The sequence below is a fragment of the Panthera pardus genome, unplaced genomic scaffold, assembly GCF_024362965.1.
Source record: "Panthera pardus isolate Hobbes unplaced genomic scaffold, ASM2436296v1 HiC_scaffold_12, whole genome shotgun sequence".
Lineage (NCBI taxonomy): Eukaryota > Metazoa > Chordata > Mammalia > Carnivora > Felidae > Panthera > Panthera pardus.
In genome coordinates this window covers 33646156-33667811 of record NW_026526677.1, presented here as the reverse complement: position 1 = coordinate 33667811, position 21656 = coordinate 33646156, and the positions used below count along the sequence as shown (strand labels likewise).

The following is a 21656-nucleotide window of genomic DNA, read 5'->3' as shown; positions in this document are numbered from 1 at the left end:
CTCACTATTGATGATATAAAGCTAGAACATGCAAAGGATGCTTTTAGGCACCAGACATAAAGAGAACACTACAAACTAGATCTCTTCTATGTTCTTTTACTCAATTTTTATTTAGTGACAAGACACTTTTTGTATCTATGCAACCCATTTCATAATTGCACAACTGCAGCCAAATCCGGCTGGGGGGGGGGGGGGAGTGGTCTTTGTTATAGTTTTCTAATACTCACCCCCATCCCTCACATTTAGGGTCAGATTCTTTGTCCTGATTCATAACTTACATTTCGTTTTGTTTTGTTGTTACAAATCCTAAAAAGGCTTGATAATTTGGCCCCTGATCTAACATTGTGAAATTTATTGAAATAAATATTCAAAGTTGGTTGTCAAACAGATCAGACCTTCTGCTACTGTTACACTTTGTCCAAGACCTTTGCATCTAACCAGGCAGGGTTAGCCCTATTCCACCTCATCCTCTGTGCAGAGGTCACATCTGTCTCCTGAAGCTCTCAAGCTATACCACATGCTAAGAAATGCCTTTCTGCCCACCTCACTGCTACATCTACAACTGATTACCAAGATCTCTATTGTTGTTGTTGTTGTTTTTGTTGGTGATTTTTTATTCTTTACCTTAAGAACTTACAGAAGAGGACAGTTTTGCTATTGTTGCTTTGTTTGTATTTGTTTGCTTGTTTGATTTTTATTAAGAGGATAAGAAAAGTAAGTGTTTTCCTCAAGTTATTTTCCTTTTTTGCTCCTTCCCACAATCATGTGGAAAGCGATATTAAAGTTTCTGTAACATGGGATTTAAAAGAAGGGATATTTAGAGCAATAATTCTCCACTGAGGTTGCACATTGGTATAACCAATTTAAAAAATGCTGACATTTGGGTCCAGTCTCCAGAGATTTTTCAAAACAGGATTTGGATGTGATCTGAGTACAAGGACTTTTTAAAACTTTACAGGCGATTCTCATGTGTAGCAAAGGTGAAAACCTTTGGTTGAGAGCAGGGGTACTTTAAGAGAAGGCGGGTCTCTGTTGGTATAGAGCTTGGGTGCTTTCTATCCTCCCAACTCTCACAATTATGTACATGAAGTGGCATTTTTCATGTTCTTCTTTGTACTGTGGTAGTGCCTGGACACGACTTCTCTTTATAACAATCAGTAGTTGCCTTAAACATGGTCCCTCTTTTTCATAGCTTTGTTTCTCCACTGGCAAAGTGCCTTACTCTTGTTTGAAAAAGTAACTGGCAGGTGAGTGAGTGAATGGAATGAATAAATGAAGGCAATAAATAATGGAGAGAGGGGACTGCCAGAAATAGGAGAAGGATAGAGAAAGGAAAGCAGGGAGAGGAAGGTTAAAGGGCAACTTTGCATTCCGTGTAGATTTCTCAAAGATCCTGGTTTCTACTCTTGCTTAGATGCCAAAAATAATAATAGGGTGGTGCTACTTTAGACATGCCCCACTTGGGAAACAAATATCCACCTAGCACTTTGCCATTCAAATAGGATTCCATCCAAATAGTTTAGAGAACTTGAATTGCATGGGTCTAAAGTAAGAATTATAAAATCTATTTTTTGTTCTTAGCTCTTCTCCCAATTGTTAAAGCGTTAGTGGGGTATATAAAAAAAAAACAAACAAACAGTAGATTCCAGTATTTTGCACAGTTTCAGCATATGGGAGGTAAGGAATAAATGCTTAATGATTGATGAACACCTGGATGTTTTAAAAAATACATAAAGCAGCAGATAAATGCAATAATTATTCAGCACTTCATACTCCTAAAATTATGTTCAAATACTAAATCAAAATGGTAATAGCTTTGAGGACAAAAGTATATGTCATTTCCACATCTATATTTTCTCAGATGCTTGTCATTATTTTGTTAAGTCAAATCCAAATCCTGTATTTAAACCTTTAATTTGGATCGATATAGTTTTATAGAGTGGGGCCAAAAGCCTCATCTCATGTACCTGAACTTTCTCCCCAAATCAATAAAAATACCTTCCTGAATATTTTTTTCTAAATTTTTATTTAGTCATTTAAAAGATTATGTATAATTAATATACAGTGTTATATTCATTTCAGGTGTACAATATAAGCAATTCTATACATTACTCAATGCTCATCACAATAAGTGTACTCTTAGTCCCCCTTATCTATTTCGCGCTTCCCCACTCACCTCCCCTCTGGCAACCACCAGTTTTCCCTGAAAGGGCAAAATCATACTCCAAAAATATTCCTTTTCCAATTGGTGGAACAACAAAATAAATTGGCTAGGTCAGGGTTTTATTATTCACATCATATTTACATGTAATGGTGTGTGTGTGTGTGTGTGTGTGTGTGTGTGTGTGTGTGTGTGACACACACAAAGAAGGAAGGGATTCAGTGTGCATTTTTTAAAAATATTTACGACTGGGGGCGCCTGGGTGGCGCAGTCGGTTAAGCGTCCGACTTCAGCCAGGTCACGATCTCGCGGTCCATGAGTTCGAGCCCCGCGTCAGGCTCTGGGCTGATGGCTCGGAGCCTGGAGCCTGTTTCCGATTCTGTGTCTCCCTCTCTCTCTCTGCCCCTCCCCCGTTCATGCTCTGTCTCTCTCTGTCCCAAAAATAAATAAAAAACGTTGAAAAAAAATTAAAAAAAAAAAATATTTACGACCAGTATTGGGCATTAAGTAGGTATTCTGCTAGTAACTAGCACCCAGGATAATCTTTGAAAATAAGGCTTGCATAGCTCATGGCCATTGTCGCTGTCATTTTGAGCTCCTTGAAGGCTGAAATGGTGGCCTAATCACGGTTATATCTTCAGTACTAGCTCAGTGCCTGACATACAGTGACCACCCAGGAAATTTTAATAAAAGGGAATGTATGCTAAGATATTGAGCAATTCATTTGGCCAAGATGACAAAAGTTGTTTCTTAGCATTGTCGGTATTTAGTTAGAAAATTAACCTTGTGAGCAATTCTGAGTGACCCTTCTTCATCAGGAAGTTAAGCAGAAGAGAATACAAATTTCACCCTTAGCTAACAAGACTGCCTTCTTTCCAGAATACAGTCCAGAAGTTTCAGCTTTTCTTCTTTCTAAGAATGCTTTATTTGCTGGCATAAGCAAGTTGCATTAACACAGGTAGCAGGGATTAGACAAATAAGAATAATGAGGTGAAAATGAAAAATATGTTTTTCTGAAACACCAACATAAGGAATAACATAGGCAGAGACAATGAAGAAAAGGGATAAAAGAAACTTAAGGATCTTGGTGGTAGTCAAATTTTATCTTGTGGAGACCAGCATGGAAGCTGCATAATTATTGAATAAAACTTATACAGTCACATGTTGTAGTGGAAATATTTAAATAAATACTTTGGAACACTTCATTCCAAAAATTAAGGGGAGAACTGAGGACTCAACACCCCGCAGCATCTGTATTACATTACTGCCCAGAGAGCTGCCCATAGGACCAGTAGAGGATCAGAATTGAATCATGGCTCCACCACTGGCTATTTGTAGGGGAGAAGGTGATCTAAGCTTTTCATGTAATTTCCTGGAGCTCTATGATTCTCCTCTCCTGAGGACTTGCTTCTCTCTTTCTACAGGACTATTTTAATACCTGGCATGCCCTTTGAAACCTTTAGATGAAAGTTTGCTGGAAAAATGTAAGAGGCTACAACTGCTGCCCAGTTCTTGCATACAGGCTTCATCAGATGAATAACATAATGTCAAGCCTAAAATGTTTCTAGTGGGCTGTTTGTCAAATACACCAGCCAGGCCAGTTAAGAATTAACAATATTGAAATGGCCTCTGGGGAGTACAAGAATATATCCTTTCCAGCATTCACTGGATTTCTGCTAGCATTTCTGTAAGCCAGCCCAGCAGCATTTCACACATTCGGTTGTATTAAAGATTGAGGGTGTATGAGTGAAAAATATGATTATTCCTTGGCAGCTGGCCCCTTAGAAATCGCTCCTACCATTAGCACTCCCTCCAAACCTGACTTTGAAACAGCTACTTACTTGATACACATGTTACCAGAAAACATTTGTGAAGTGTGGGGACTAAACAGGGAAAGAAAACAAAACAAAATGAAACAAGTTTACCCATTTTGGTGAAGTTTCTAGCCAAGAAATTGCTGGAGAAAACCACATAGCCCTTCTTGAATAAAAATGGCTTCTGAGTTATGAAAAATCAACCTAAAAAGTAATTTAGACTTGGGAAGAAAACAAAGGAAACCTGTCTTAGTTCTGAAACTAGTTGTAGTACCTCCATCCTTCTTGGTAAAAAATTCACACTGGGATTTCTTCGTGAGTTGTTTAGATTTAGTACTGACCATCATCGTGTTTAAGTAGAGGGTAGAGAACCTTTAAAATATGTATTCTTGTGAGCATTAGGGTTTCCCAAGCAAAGTAACAGTCTCTGTTCTCTGGGCCATTGTGAACCCCAGCTTACGTTATCAGCCAAGAGACAGTCCCTGGGGTTCCCTTTGTAATATTCAATTTCGCAGTAATTAAAGTTGCTGCCAACAAAACCACTTGAGTATGAGGTCATCTCATGAATGAAAGGAAAAATAATTTCTGTGTCTCATGCTCCCCTCGAAATCACTTGAGGAAATTTTGAGACCCTAACAAGCCACTTGCTTCTCCACAAGCCCTGACCCCCCCCCCCCCCCAACCTGGCCACATCCCTTACCTCCTTGGTTATCCCGAGTATCCAGGACAGGCAGCTAGTAATGGAACGGGGAAAATAATTGTCTATGAAGCACCTTTTACATGCTAAGTATTGAACTCAATGCTTTAGAGTCATTATCTTGAATCTTTGCAATTCCAGTAAGCACCATTACCCCCATTTTAGAGATAAGGAAACTGAGGCAGAAGAATCAGGCTTCAAACCCAGGTTTACCTGATTCAACACTCTGGAGTCTTTCCTTTGCACTGTACTCCTATGGCAGTTTACCCAGCATCCCCCCATAATTCTTAAGGCCGTAATAATGATTAACTAATTACTAACTATCAAATGTGGCTTCTACTCATTTACGGCTCAGATGCAAAGGAATAATTTAACGGGGGTATATAGAAATTTGTCAAACTAAGTCATGACAACAGCACCGGAATATTTATTCCCATACCCTCTATTAAATTCAAATTATAGCCAACTGTTTATGCAAAGGGAAAGTGACAGTTAACAAGGAATCAGAGAACTTGTGGCAAGAAAAGATAAAGTTTATATTTTAATCTTTCACATCAAAAATCTAAACTAGCATCTAGATCTTGTTCTGATGAAATAAATTAAGCACAATTTGACCTAACACCCCCCCAGAAAACCACTAAATGTGCTTAAGGTGGAATTCTCATAAACTTTTTTTTTTTTTAGCAATGCATTGCATTCTTAGTTTTTCATGATGAAAGCCTTCAGAACCTTGGAGGAAATTGCTATAACATTTTTCTCTATGTTTATAGAGGCACTTGTTACCTTTCTATCACTATCTGTCTTTATTTTTATTATTGGGAGTATTAACCTTTCAAAATAAATTAAAAATAAATTTCATTTCTCATGGTGAAATATAATACAGACATAGAAAAATCACACAAAACAAATGTATAGCTTAATAAAATTTTATAAGCCAAACACTCTTGAAACACCATGCAGGTCAAGAAATAGAACATTACCAGTCACTCCAGAACCCATCCACATACCCCAAAGGATCACAAACCCCTCTTTCTCCCCAAATTCTTTCCTGAAAAATCTTTCCTGAAAGAAAAATTCTTTCCCCAAAAGCTCTCCTGAATTCTATGGTATTCACTATCTTGTTTTCCTGATAGAGTATTATCACCAAAATGTGTAGCAGTTAACAGTAGTTTCCCAATTTTTTAGATTTTTTATATATTTTTTTAAATTCTCTATTAATTCTATTAGTAAATAAAATTTACTACTTAGCACCAGGGCCATGTGAACATCTCTCTGTTCATTTGGGTTGTCTGAATCCCATTCTCTTGTAAATTCCTCAGGAAGGACCCATGAGAACAATATTCTCTAAATTCTTGCATGTTGACAGCAATTTAAGGTCTTTATACTTGAAAATCAGTTTGGCTAAATATAAAGTTCTTGGCTCACAGAATCTTTAATATGTCACTACGGTTTTATTGGTAATCTCATTTTCTTTTTCTTATGAATAATTTGATATTTTTACTTGGATGCCCAAAAGATTTTTCCCTTTAAAGACCATTTTACAGACTCTTTTAGTGTTGGTTGTTCTGGGACAACTCTTCCAGGCAATGTCTGGTTTGGTCTCTCAATGTGCAGTTTCACATATTTTTTTTTTATTTCAAGATGTTTTAAAATCATAGCTCTTAATATTTGTTCTCTACTTTGGGTTTCTTCTTTTGAGGACTCTTATTATGTATATATTAAACCTTCTGTGCCTGTTCCTTTTAATGTATTACTTTCTCTCAAATCTTTATCTCTTGTCTTTTTTGATATTTATGTTTTTCTCTTTTATATGTTCTAATTATCCAAAGGTGTTATCTGTTGTGCTTATTCAATAGGGCATTTCTTCTAGCTTAGTTTTCATTTTTAATGATTTTTAAGACTTTTCCTTTCTGAATATATCATCTCATATTTGAGTTTCTATATCTGATTAAGTTACTTTTTCATACATTGTATCATTTCATCAATGTGTTCTGGACTCAACAGAAGTAGCTGTAAATAGAAAATAGAAATTAGAAATGGAAAAACTAGGATATTTTTTATCTTTGGAGGGCATGTCCTTCTGGTATGTATTATCTGTAGGTATGTTATTTTGCTACTCATTCTTTTTCTTTATTTAAAAAATTTCTTAATGTTTATTTTTGAGAGAGAGAGACAGAGAGAGACAGAGCGCAAGCAGAGGAGGGGCAGAGAGAGAGGGAGACACAGAATCCAAAGCAGGCTCCAGGCTATGAGCTATCAGCACAGAGCCCGATGTGGGGCTTGAACTCACGAGCAGGGAGATCATGACCTGAACCTAAGTTGGACACTTAACCAACTGAACCATCCAGGCACCCTTATGCATTCTTTTTCTTAAAATAACTTTATGACATTAAACCTTAATCATTTGATGTTGCTAATTTTTATGTGAATTTTCCTTAATTATTAAAAGGAGATATGATTCAGAAACTTTTTGTTATGGTTTTAAGCTGTGTTTCCAAACTGTGGCTAATAACATTCTAAGATTCCCTGGTTTCTCTCCTTTACTTTTATCCGGAACTTCATTTTCCTTTGTCCTTACTGTCCCTGTACTGTTTAATTTGGAGTCTTTTTCTCAGAAGAAAGCTTTATGATTGGTGGCCAAATTATTCATAATTTAAATACACCTAAAACATATGACTTAGGTCAAGATTAAAGTTAATAGCCAGACAACCAGGAAAGTAACACAATTTACTGTTTTACAGTCCATGTCTTCATTCAACAAATATTTTTGGCAGTGGGTTAAATGCTATGAGATAAAGGGTATGTTTCAACTCAGTTCCCTAATGTAATGAGACTTTTTGTAAGACTTTACAGGACAACAAGGGAAGCAGAAATTTGAAGCAAAGCCAACAACAGCCACAGAGCAAACTCCATTCCAGCCCATATTGGACTTCTTTCACTTCCTCTGATAGGCCATTTTCTCTCCCTCCACTGGGCCTTTTCACATACTATTTCTCCCCCCCAAAAATGATCTTTGCCCTTCTGGGTAAATTAAATCCTACTCAATCTTCAGGTCTCCACTTAATCTTCCCTTCTTTATTCTCATAAGACCTTGTACTTTAGCTATGAAAGATAAATCACAATAATTTTCCTTCCCCACAGACTGCACATTCCATGAGGTGCAAGTACCATGTCTGTCCTTTTCACTCCCTCAATTCCTGGCCATTGTGTGTATCTAACAAGTGATCGTGGAAAAATAAATATCTGAAGCTCTGCAGAGTGACTGCATCTGGGAAGTCATCTGTGCATGTGTCACAACGACAAATAGAAATATTACACAGTATATAATCTTTATTTGGATGACTATAAATTAGAAATTTAATTTTCTATGTTAAAACTTCAAAAAAAAAATTAACATGGGGCCCCTGGGTGGCTCACTTGGTTAAGACATTGACTTTGGCTCAAGTCATGATCTCATGGTTTGTGGGTTCAAGCCCCACATCAGGCTCTGTGCTGACAGCCCAGAGAGTGGAGCCTGCTTTGGATTCTGTGTCTCCCTCTCTCTCTGCCCCTCCCCTGCTCATGCTCTGTCTCTGTCTCTGTCTCTCTCTCTCTCAAAAATAAACATGTAAAAAATGTAAAAAAATTAACATATATGAGCATTATGTTTTATATCCAACAGGACAAGTAATAATAATCAAAAGAAGGCATTCTTCTATTGCCTGAGGAGACCAGCTTGCAGTGGGTTGAGACCAGAGATTGTAGCTGTTGGTGATAAGTCCAGGTCGCACTGGTAGAGCATCTTTTCATATAAGTAGAACTTTAAAAAAGAAAAAGATTACTAATAAATCCAGCATGATATTCCAAGAGTGTGCCACGAACCAAAAGATTATAAAATCTGTCACCAATGCTATAAAGAACAAATCTAGCAAAAACAATATGTAAGCATTCTATACACACAAAAAGATTCAAATTTGTCATAAAACATGATGAAATATCATGAATATCTATGACTGGCCATCTAACTTGGATGGATCTAGTGAATTAGTATTCAAACCAAGCCCACAAAATAAGTCTCGAAAAGTCACAATTTTAATGTTCAGAAGCTTTTGACAAAATCCTTAAATGGAAAATATAAAAGAAATTTCTTTTATCTGGAACTAAATTCCAGTATAGTTAACATGCAGTGCTATATGAGTTTCAGGTGTACAATATAGTGATTCAACAGTTCTATACATCACTCAGTGCTCATCCTGATAACTGTGTTCTTAATCCCCTTCACCTCTTTCACCCTTCCCCACTGGTAACCACCAGTTTGTTCTCTGTAGTTAAGAGTCTGTGTTTGGTTTGTCCAATTCTGAGAATGACACAAGTAGCTCAGTGGAAATAGATAGATCTGCTTAAAATAGCATCTCTGGCAAAAGCAGGATTGTGTGCACAGTTTCAATGACCTGTCCTTGCACAACACCAGGCAAGTCTATATCAATGGATTAAGATGCTATGCTGAGCCTACCTGTAGTTTTAGAGAAACCTGGTGCTTCATCTCTGCCTCAGTCATGATGGTTCCTGATAATCTGCTCGAGTTGTTTTACTTGGAAGAACACCGGAATCTATTTCTAATGAAAGATGCATGTAAATACACACTCATCTCACTAAGGTCCCACAAGTGAGCTTTTAAAACAGTTTCTCCACAGGCCAATGGGTCACATTTGCATTTATTTCTGCTGTGTTTTCCTTTGGATTTGAGAAGGATACGTGAAAATTTAGGATCATAAACAATCAGCAGCAGCCTTCTTGGCCTGATTCATTTCTATACGGAGGTAGAAAGGTAGACCAAATGACATTTCTAGGATTTTTCCAGACTTATGCTATAACTATTATGAGAATGTTTTATGATTGGAATTGGCAAGCTCCTTTCCTGGGATTTATCATTACGTGCGCATATAGACTTTTAGGCTACACATCCCATACCGTGCCTAAGACACTTTAAGACTGAAAAATGTTTATCATCCTCTGCCAGTTAGCACAGAAGGCTGGAGAACTGCTTTGATGATGCCAAGTCACAGGCCCCATCCCTGTTCTACAGCCAGTTAATGTCAAACAAAGAAAAGATCTGTTCCCTGGCTAATGCGTTCACCTTGAATCTCAGCCAGCTCTTGGCTGCATGAATTTCAGTTAGTTTACCCCTGATCATAGGAGAAAACAGAAAAGGGAATGTAGGTGAATCAATGCAAAACCATCAACACTCTTGAAAAGAAAATCTAAATATAGTCATTTCCTACTCACAATGTCAAAAGCATCATCTTCTTAGAAGATATTATATATTCTACAATTTGATAAAACTCCTTTTTTAGCATCCTTAAGTCCTTTACTACATGTTGATTATTCTTGGAATGCTGATGGTGACAAGAGCCAGAATCTATATTAGGTATGGGTCATGGAGTGACATGAATTCATAGAGAACATGTATTTCCTGGCTGTAGTCACTACAGTATAATGGATTGTCTGACTCATATTTGAAATGAATTGCAGCAGGCTATATATACTCCTCTTCTTTCACTGGGTCTCTTTCCAGCTTATGGCCACATATAGATGGTACTTTAAACTTTGCTGAAAGATTTACCAGCCTTTCCATTTTAAATTTTAATGGAAAAAATTAAAAAAAAAAAAAAAAACACGGAGCCAAATAGCTAGTTTCATCCTCAATCCCAGAACTTGGGGAAGAAATCCTACCTTTCACTTCAGATTCCTCTTTCTAAAACACATCTCCCAGAAATTCACATTTCTTCTTTTCTTCTAGGTCTTCTGGAGCACCCCCCAAAGCATTATCCCTGCCATGATATTCTCCTGGCCCCCAATATCCTTACCTCTTTACCTTGCTTTATTTTCTTCATAGCACTCATCTCTGTTATTGCATTTGGTAATTACTTGTTTATTTGTCTCTCTTACTCCGTTTCCTGCTATATCTCTAATGCTAAAACTATGCCTGGAATAGAGTAGTTGTTCAACATATATTTATTGAAAAATGATTTGATAAATGTGAACATAAATTAATAAATAGACATTATAACAGCAATAAAATGATGTGCATATATAGTGACACAATTTTCACACCAGCTTTGGCTTATTTTAAAATACAGCTTGCTTCTAATTACACATGGCCTCAATCTTCCAAAGGAAAAGCCTTACAAAATCTGAATATTGGTTTATTTTCTGGCCACAGAGTTGCAAGTAATCCTTAGTTCTTTTACTAACTTTCTTTTTAACTTTTAAGCCAAGCTATTTTTTTTTGTATCGGAGGTAAAACTGACATAACATAAAATTAACAATTTTAAAGTTAATTGACACAGTCCTGTGTCATTTAGTACGTTGACAATGTTGTGAAGCCATTACCTCTATCTAGTTTTAATATATTTTCATCAATAGTATTATTTTCAAAAAAAACTAATTATTCATCTTGGAGTGAGAGAAAACTAATCCATCACATTATAAAATGGTAAATAAAGGGAAGGAATCAAGTATTTATCTCATTATCGCTAAGTAAGCTATTACATAGAGTAACCAAATACTAGATGAAGGAAAGTAGATAGATCTTTTTAAGAGTATTCCACTGATAAATAAAAAAGAAATTATTAATTTGGTATTTCACTATTTGAGACCCCCAATAACTTTAGTGGATCTAGCTACTGGGCATAAGTGTGTACAAACATCACAAAAAGAAAGACATCTCAAAATTCTGTATCTTGGAATAAAAGAGCACAGTGTCATCTGTAGTTTTGCAAAAGAGAGAAAATAGAGTTTGCCCAAGCCTCTGCACTTAATTGCCAATTTTCTAGAAACACAGAGGACAGGGAAGCATGTTGAACTACACCATGATATGCAATCAGCAAAGACAAGACTGTGAGGAACTCTATAGGTCAAGTTCCCAAGTTCTTCAAACAATAAATTTTAAGAACAGGCTGGAGGGGAAACCTGATTAAGAGACTTGAAAGACTTAACAATTGTTGTTAATGGGAAATATTAAACATAGTGTCTGAGGGTGCATATGCAAGGGTAAAAATATACAGAAATGCAAAGAAATGATAAATACAGAAGTTATGGATGTAGTTACTTTGAAGAAGAGAGAGGTGAGATTCTGGTTGGGATAGGACATATAAGCTTAAAGTTATATTTCCTGATCTGAGTAATAGTTATCCGAGTGTAATTAAAAATTTATTAAATAAAATAAAATAAAATAAAAATTAATTATGTTCCCTGTAGATCAGGAACAAGAGAAGAGTGCTGTTTTTCACCACTGCTATTCAATATTGTACTGGAAGTTTGGGGCAGGACAGTTAGGCAAAAAATAGAAATAAAGGTATCCAAATGAGAAAGGAATAAGTATATTTATCTCTCTTCACAGATAGCATGATCCGATATATAGAAAACCCCATAGAATATGCGTGCATATGTGCACACACACACACACACACACACACACACACACACAGCTATTAGAGGTATTTAATGAATTCAGCAAGGTTTCAGAATATAAGACAAATACACAGAAATCAGTTGTGTTTATATATACTAGCAGTGAACAATCTGAGAAAGAAATTTAAAAAAAAAAATTCATTTACAATAACATCCAGAATAAAATACCTAGGAATCATTTTAACCAAGGAGGTGGAAGACTTGTAAAATGAAAGCTACAAAACACTGAAGGAAATTTAAAAAGACCTAATAAATTGAAAGACATCCCACATTCATGAATTGGAAGACAAAATATTAAGATGTGATTATTACCAAGGTAATCTACAGATTCAATGTAATGCTTACCAAAATTCCAATAGCCTTCTTGTAGAAATGGAAAAGCAATGTTCAAATTCATATGAAATTGCAAGGGGCTCTGAATAGCCAAAACAATCCTAAAAAAACAAGAACAAAGTTGGAGGATTCATATTTCCTGATTTCAAAACTTACTACCACTAAAAAAACCAATAAAAAACAAACAAACAAACAAACTACAAACAAACAAACAAACTTACTACAAACCTACAGTAATCAATATATTGTGGTGCTGAAATAAGAATAGACATATAGACTAATGGAACAGAACTGAGTCCAGAAGTAAGCCCATACATCCATGGCTAATTTTAACAAAGATGCTGAACCCTTTTAATGAGGAAAGAACAGTCCCTTCAAAAAATGGTGCTGAGACAACAGTATATGCACATGCAGAAGAATGAAGTTGGCCCCTTTCCTCACACATCATACAAAAATTAACTCAAAGAGATCAAGGACCTGGATATAAAACCATAAAATTCATTGAAGAAAACTTAGGATAAATTTTCATGACCTTGGATTGGGAAATGGATTCTTAGAAACAACACCAAAAACACAACAACAAAAATAGATGAATTGGTCTTCATCAAAATTTAAAACTTTTGAGCATCAAATATCATTTCTAAGAAAATAAAAAGACAATCTATAGAAGGGGTAAAAATAGTTGTAAATCATATGTCTGTTAAGGGTCTCTAGTATCCAGGCTATATAAAGTACTCGTACAAATTAAAAAACAAAACAAAACAAAACACAACACTCAATTTAAAAATGGGCAAAGGACTTGAACAAGCATTTCTCCAAAGTAAATATACAAACAGCCAACAAGCACATGAAAAGATGCTCAACATCATTAACCATTAGGAAAATACACATCAAAACTATGAAATACCACTTTACACCCACTGAGATGGTTAAAAATAACAACAGAAGCAGCGAGAACAACAACAAAAACTAGAAAATGACAAGTGTTGATGAGGATGTGAAGAAATTGGAACCCTCACATACTGCTAGTGGGAAAGTAAAGTGGTCCAACCACTATGGAAAATAGTTTGGCAGCTCCCCAAAAACTTAAAGATAGATTTATGATATGGTGTTTGCCAGTGACTGAGAGAAGGGCAGAATGGAAAGAAAATTTGTAACGGGTAAGAGGTTTCAATGTGGAGTTATGGAAATGTTTTGAAACTAGATAAACAAAAGTAATGGTTACCAATATTGTGAATGTCCTAAGGGCCACTGAATTGTCCACTTTAATAGTTTATTTTGGGGCAGCTGCATGACTCAGTTGAGGATCTGACTCTTGATTTCAGCTCAGGTCATGATCTCACAGTTCATGGTATTAAGCCCCACTCCAGGCTCTGTGATGACAGCACGGAGCTGCTTGACATTCTCTCTCTCCATCTCTCTCTGCCCCCTCCGCTGCTCACTCAATCTCTCAAAATAAATAAACTTAAAAAAAAAAACACACATAAAATGGTTCATTTTATGTTCTGTGAATTTCACTTTAATAAATGCTTTTTAAATGCATTTAGCTATTAAAAAACATAACCTACAATAAACTCTGTGGGACAGACTAAGGTGTAAATGTATTTTTCTTCGGAGAAGGGAAAAGAAGGGAGGAGATGCATATTCTGAAATGGTTACTTTGGACAAGGAAAGGTCGAGCTCTCTTCCTGGCTCACATCATTATGGTAATTATTTCATAAAATGAAAAGTTTCCATTTCCCCTATGTATCCAGTTCATTCTAACACATTTCCTCTGGCTTGGTGACAGCCTGTTTAAACATATGTTTCTTGTATTTTACAGACATACTTGGCAAGTGCAAGACAAAATTGACGCAAACAATGTGGCTTACACAACCGGGAAGCTAAGCTTTCACACTGATTATCCAGCCCTCCATCATCCACCTGGGGTAAGGTGAGCCTCAACATATTTTCCACAAGGCAGGCCAAGGACCAATATCCTTCTATATTTTGAGTCTACAAGTCCATATATTTCACTAACTAATCTGTCTTATGTAGATCTTTCTTCAAGCACAATCCAAACAAAATGTCTATACCTAAATCTTGAATAGCCTAACATTCCCAAGGGAGAGAAGATTTTCATGTATTTAAAAAAAAATTTCTTTGTTTCTTTCTGGAAATAATTATTGGCACATTTTGCTTTGCCTAGACAAATTTTATGATAGCAGTGCATCTTGAGGTCTTTTTGCATATTTCCTGTTCCCAAGAGACTTAAAAGAGAAAATAAAACCAGGGAATAAAATTGAGGGTTTTCCCATAAAGTCACATGGCCATCATTTGTATCAGTTAATGATTGCTGCATAAAAACCACTTCATAATTTAATGGCTTAAAAGAATAGCCATTTACTTAGCACATGTTTTTATAATTCAGGCTATGTCCAGCTGGACAGTTCTGCTGTTGGGCTGGCTAAGAACTGGTTGACCTGTGTGGAAAACCTAAGGTGTCTTGCCTCTGCTCTACTTAATCTGCTATCCACCAGCCGGCTAGCCCAGGCTTATGTAAATTTTCAGAGAGCAAGCCAAAACGTGAAGGCCTCTTGAGATCTACATTAGTCATCAGTGCAATGTCACCTCTGCCATGTTTTATTAATCTAAAGAAATCATAAGTTTAGCCTACCTTCAAAAGGTGAGGAAGTAAACCCCACCTTTTATGAGCTGCAAATACTCACTACAAAGGGGTGGGAATGCAAGGAGCAGAATAACCATGGCTGTACAGTAAAACCTTGGATCGCAAATAACTTGTTCTGCAACTGTTCTGCAAGATGAGCAAACATTTCTAATAAATTTTAACTTGATAAACAAGCATGTCTTGCAATATGAGTAGTACGTGATGCCAAATGTCACATGACCACAAGTGAGCCAATGGTTCTTAAAATTCGCTTTGATATACAAATGCTTTGGATTACAAGCATGTTTCTGGAATGAATTATGCTCGCAAACCAAGGTTTTACTGTATTTGGAAACCATCTACTCTCCCGTGTATCGGATTGCTCCTCAAGAAGGGAGATGCTTAGCATGGAGCCACAAACCCTCCAGGACAATTTCTGGAAGGATGCTCTGCCACTTCATTTTTACAAAATTGCCATTCTACTAAACCAGCAACATATTTACAAAAGCATCGTTTTGTTAAACCAAGAAATAAATGGTCAGAACGATACCTTTGAAAGATATTTTGTTCCTATTTTTATAGCTAAATGAGATTAAATGAAATATCCACACAGAAATCTGTATCTTCAAAGGTAAGCAGAAGTGGACATTTTGAGCAATTCTCTAGCCAGTGAAGGCAAAATGGGCCAAAATCAAAATTAATCTGTTTTTCTTCATCATGTTAACAAGTTTTCTCCGTGCCCTAGTTAACCCATTTCCCTCGCCAGTGTTAACTAAGCTAGTTTTAGTATTTTTTTTTCAATTTCTCTTTAATGTTTATTTATTTTTGAGAGAGACAGAGACAGAGCTTGAGCGGGGGAGGGTCAGAGAGAGACAGAGACACAGAATCTGAAACAGGCTCTAGGCTCTGAGCTGTCAGCACAGAGCCCGACGCGGGGTTCGAACCCACGGACGATGAGATCATGACCTGAGCCGAAGTCAGACGCCCAACCGACTGAGCCACCCAGGCGCCCCGCTAGTTTTAGTATTTAATTTCACATGTTTTAAATTATTTTGTTGACTGTAAAACACCACATGATTTTTTTGGACAAAATGATGACAGTGACAGGAGTCCTATAGTCACCTTTTGGGTGGAGATGAGGGGCCAGTGAAGACACACAATGTGATTTGTTCTAAATGTTTCCCAGAGATTCCCTAAAACTTGGGATTAAAAGCCAAACTAATCAGCTCAGTTCATCAACCAAAGACAGGTTGGAGAAGTTGGATGCAATAAAGATTAAAAGATTACACTAGAAAACTAAAGATTTTATTTTAATTTTTAAATTATCTGCTAGTTTTTATGAGTTCAGGTTTTATTGCTGGGTTACAATTGAAAGCCTAAGGAAAAGTCATTACATAATCACATTTTTAAGTGATTTACAAATATTCTTGAAGTATAATATAATGCTTGACATTTTCATAGCATTTTATACTTTTTCAAAGTATTTTTACTTATATTATTTTGATCCCTCCTAACATTCTGTAAGGGAGACAATTATGCCTTTTTATGTTGGAATAATGAAATGAGGGCGAAATGACACACAGCAAGGTTAAATGCTTTCACAGGGTGACATCTGACTAATAGAACACTTGAAACTTAATCCAGGCCTCTGTATAGTTTTTCACCACACCATGCTGGTCTTGAGTTGGACTTTCTAATTACCATAATTGGTATAATGTGATGAGCATAGGCTTTGTCATACATTAAAAACTCATCAAATACAGGAACTGAATCTTACACTTTTCTGTATCTTGAGATTAACCCAGCACCTTTCATGTAACAGAGACTTCATAGGCATGCTATAAAGAGGCAGAGAAACACCGCAGAGTTGTACCTGTCTCTGTCAGCAAGTGAAACATCCAAGGATAAAAGACCTGACAGAAGATTTTCAAATGAAAGATGATTCCTAAAATGTCTAGATTGTAGTACGGGAACAATTAGATTGTAGGCACCTGTTTGTGCTATTGTTCAAGTTTCCATTTTGAATCATTCAGGGGTCTTTGTACGAAAGTTTGAGGTTTTTTATGACATATAGAATAAGTCGCTTTTCTTTTCAGTGCAGATGAAATGATCTGAATAGTAAGTTACCTGTTGAAAGTGGAGTTTCATCAATTTGGATCATGTGGGGCAGAGATAAGGAGACACATCTTTAATGAAACGGATGTTCCTTTGCTCACTGTCTTTGGCCAAAAGTCACATGCTGCCATAAAGTAACATTTAGAAAGAAAATGTTTTTGGTCCTGAGTGACTTACATGAAATAAAATTGGATTTTATACACATCAGGCACCTATTTACCTTTTGAATTAGCCATGGAAGTGTTGTCTGGCAGCATCAGTCATCTTTTTTCTTTCTTAAGATTGCATCTATGTAAAAGACATCGGTTGATCTGTTTTAAAGATTTATATTTGAAATATTCTGTGACTTCATATTGCAAAATCTAAGAGGATTGAAAGAACACTGATTCTCTCAAAGAGAGAGGTCTGCCATTATTTTGCCTTTTTAGAGTTTGGTAGACTTGAGGTTGGTATCTTCATTTCTCCCTCGTTAATCATGCTGCTTGACCCTTCATAGCCCTGGTGATGAAATGGTTTTCTAAGACGACTTGGTCAGCTTATGTACATACTTTTTCAAGCCTACAAATTGGCATCAATTTAAAGGCAGAACCATTATTAATTTAGACTAGTGCTCCCCTAACATCAGAAAAAAGGGCATTGTCAACCTGAAATAGGAATTTAAGTTTACAAAGCACATACATACACACACCACACAATACTGAATTATTAAGAGTCCTGTAAAGGGATTTCCCCTTTTATAGGAAAGGACTTGCTTTATGAAGATTTTGAAGCAAATAGATCAAGGTTTGAATGTCAGTGTTACCAGGTAGTAGCTACGTTCTTACTAGCTGCCCAGCTTTTTCACTTCTGGGTGTCAGTTTCTTCAACCATAAAATGGAGATGAAAGTATCAAATTCTAAGGACTGTTGTAAGGAATTCCTTACAATTATAAATGTACAACTATAATTTGAGAACAAGTATGTATAAGATTTAAAATAGTGAGAAGATCTGTGCCTTTTGGGGAAAGAAAGCAGGATTTGTGTTCTGGATCTGCACTATCCCATACAGTAGTCACCAGCCATATGTGATCATTTAAATTTTAATTTATATTAAGATGAAATAAAATTTAAAATGCAGTTTCCTCAGTCACACTGACCACATTTCAAGTGCACAACAGCCATATGGGACAGGAGTCTACTGTATTGGGCAGTGCAGAAAGAACATTTCCATCACTGCAGAAAGTTTGAATGGATGGCCCCGTTCTAGACCATCTATGGAAATAACCAAGCCAAATGGATATTTTTCCCACTCATGCTTCTCCTGGTCTTGATGTTTGATCATATTTGCCTCTTTCTTTCTACAAGAACTGTCAGACTTGATTTTTACTTTTATTTAAATTAGAATGAAGTTTTCACAGCTAAATAGTGTTCGTTTCTTTTAGCAGAAAAGCTGAGTCTAAATTAGGTATTCAAAATCACTCACACATGCTAACTTACCAAAAGGAGTCATATAAACTCCATTCAAAAAATGATATTTTAAAATTTTACTGTTTTTTGCTTTTCAAAATAAATAATGTCAAACATTTCTCCCTAAATCTTAGTAAAAATAACTATCGTTTTGGTTTCTTATTCCCAGTGTTTCTTGGGGTTATTCATTCTCATAGCCCCACCTAACCTCCATTCCCTTTGTATCCTTACACCTGAACTGTCTCATTAAATTCTTAAGGAGTAACTTTCTCACTAACTCCCCCCTTTAAAAAAATTTATCCTACGTGCACCCCCAGACTAATATTCTTCAACTCAGTCTTGGCTACCTTACATCCATATTCACAAGCCTTTAACAATTCCCCTCTGTACCCAAGAGAAAGCCCAATATTCCTCATCTGACATTCAAGACGCCATGATGAGGGCTTCAGTTACCTTTTCAACTGGGTCTATTCTTTTCAGTCGTGACATTCTTTTCAGTCATGACCCCCTATTGCAGCCAAACATTTTGATATCCTGTGCAGCGTGCATTTTTGCATATCCATGATCACTGCATGTGATTTGCTTTCTCCATTCTGCTCTAGCTATCCAAAATCTTTTCAAAATTTTCTTTAATGTTTATTTTATTTTTGAGAGAGAGAGACAGAGCGCAAGCAGGGGAGGAGCAGAGAGAGAGGGAGAAACAGTCTGAAGCAAGCTCCAGGCTCTGAGCTGTCAGCATAGACCCCAACATGGGGCTTGAACCCACAAACTGTGAGATCATGACCTGAGCGGAAGTCAGGAGCCCAACTGACTGAGCCACCCAGGCGCCCCTCTAACTGTCCAAAACCGTATCCAGCCTCCTTTTCCCAGTTTAAATCCCACCACCTCCGTAAAGCCAATATGAAGTACATAAATATTCCAATATGAAGTGTTCACTCCCTGTAGCCATTATGATCTGTGCTTTTTGTTTACAAATGAAAATTATTATGCCTGTGTTCATGTCTCAAGCTGAAACAATGTTTGAACTATAGGGTGTTGATTAAAAGCAACTTTTTCTCTCCAATCCCTTTGCTGACACAAAAGAGATTTAAAAGTTTTGTTGACTTTAGTGCATTCATATCTGTCTGAATCTTTAACAGTGTCAAAAAGTGTGTTTATCATTTTAAAAGACATTTCTCTATTTCTTTTCACAGGTTCAGCTTCTGCACTGCATAAAACAAACAGTCACGGGGGGTGATTCAGAAATTGCAGATGGGTTTAATGTATGCCAAAAGCTCAAGGAAAAAAATCCTCGAGCATTCCAGATTTTGTCTTCCACTTTCGTGGACTTTACAGACATTGGAGTGGATTACTGTGATTTCTCTGTACAATCCAAACACAAGATTATAGAGTAAGTACTATTTATACATTTCTCATAGCAGTTAAACAGCTGACTGCAAAATCTTCATTAACCTAAATGTAAAGCTTAAACAGAAGAGCTTTGATTAACTCCAGAGCTTTACTTTTTGTTAACAGTTTAATCCAATTTTAGAGGGAAAAAGAAGAAAAAAGAATATTCTCATCATAAAAAAATCTTGATCAAATTCCATGAAATCTCTTGCTGATTAATATAAGAGAAATAACTAAGACTATATACACTTGATTTTTAAAAACTTTTTTTACATTTATTCATTTTGAGAGAGAGCAAGTGGGGGAGGGGCAGAGAGAGAGAGGGATTGAGAAAGAGAATCCCAAGCAGGCTCTGCACTGTCAGCACAGAGTCCGATGCGGGGCTCAAATGCATGAAATGCGAGACCATGACCTGAGCTGAAACCAAGTCAGATGCTTAACTGACTGAGCCACACAGGCGCCCCTACACTTGATTTTTTTATTTTAAATACAAGTTCTACAGAATTATATTGAGTTAGGATTGTACTAGTCAAAATCCTTTCAGCCAGAAGGGAAAGAATATAACTCAAATTAGGTAGATCAAACATCATCTGATGTTAAACAACATCATCTGATATTGATCTCTTTTTTCTTCATCTTATAGCTTTGCCGTCCTCTGTGTTGGCCTAATTTTCAAAGATGTCAATAGAATCCCTACATTTTCATTGTTTTTAGAGCTGGTAATCACACACACAGAAAGTCCTCATTTCCCAATAGCTGTAACAAAACTAGACAACCCACTGCCCAATTTGTAATTAAGTCCATCCTTGAAGCAATCGCCATGGCCAGGAAATCAGAAAATTCCAACTGGCCATTCTGGATTACGTGTTCATCTCTGGAGCAGAGTCAGTCTCACCTGAACCTCATGAGCTGATTAAAAAAAAACAGAAATGTCTGCCTAAATCAATGCCAACCAAAATCATATTTCCCTATATAGAAGATTTTGTTATTTTTTCATTTAACATTATTTCCTCATAATTTTTCCAAGGATTTACTTACAAAGGCCACAAATTTATCCTTTTATTCAAGAATTATCTTAACCTTGTGTTTCTAAGATAGGATTTATTTAATCAAATCTCAGTTCATGAATTTGGGGGTGTTTCCAATTTTAGGGTTGAGTCTGCATTCTTCTTTTAGGAGAAACAGACAAATAACATGACAATTAAGTCACTGAATAATCAAATCCCCAATATCCTAGCTCATCTCTCTTGTATAAACATGTGACCTTCATTTATTCATCCAACAAGTTTTTATTAAAGGCAGCCACTCTTCTTGGTAGTTGGGATACATCTGTGGACAAAACAGAGATTCCTGCCCTCATGTAGTTTCAAGTCTAATGGGGGAAGAGAAAATTAGAGATTTGAAAACAAACGAGTGAATTGCAATGATCATTAAAACATTTTTTAAGTACTTAAGAAAACAGGTGTAGTAGGGTAGAATAAGGGGAATCTGCAGAACCAAAGACTTAGGGATGATGGAACTTGCGTATTTAGTATGTGGTGAGGAAAAGCTTTACTGAGTAGGTGATAGTTGAGCAAAAACTTAGAGGAGTGAAGGAGTTTGC

The 21656-nt window shown here is 36.4% G+C and overlaps 1 protein-coding gene across 3 annotated transcripts in view; it reads left to right on the top strand.

Moving 5' to 3' along the window:
* Positions 1–21656, top strand: part of BBOX1 (gamma-butyrobetaine hydroxylase 1) — a 59327-nt gene that overhangs the window by 28887 nt on the left and 8784 nt on the right. For all 3 annotated transcript variants that reach the window (XM_019456567.2, XM_019456569.2, XM_019456568.2), the window contains exons 5-6: positions 14280–14385; positions 19858–20054. In XM_019456567.2, coding sequence (XP_019312112.2) covers positions 14280–14385; positions 19858–20054 — 303 coding nt within the window. The remainder of the gene's footprint in view (positions 1–14279; positions 14386–19857; positions 20055–21656) is intronic.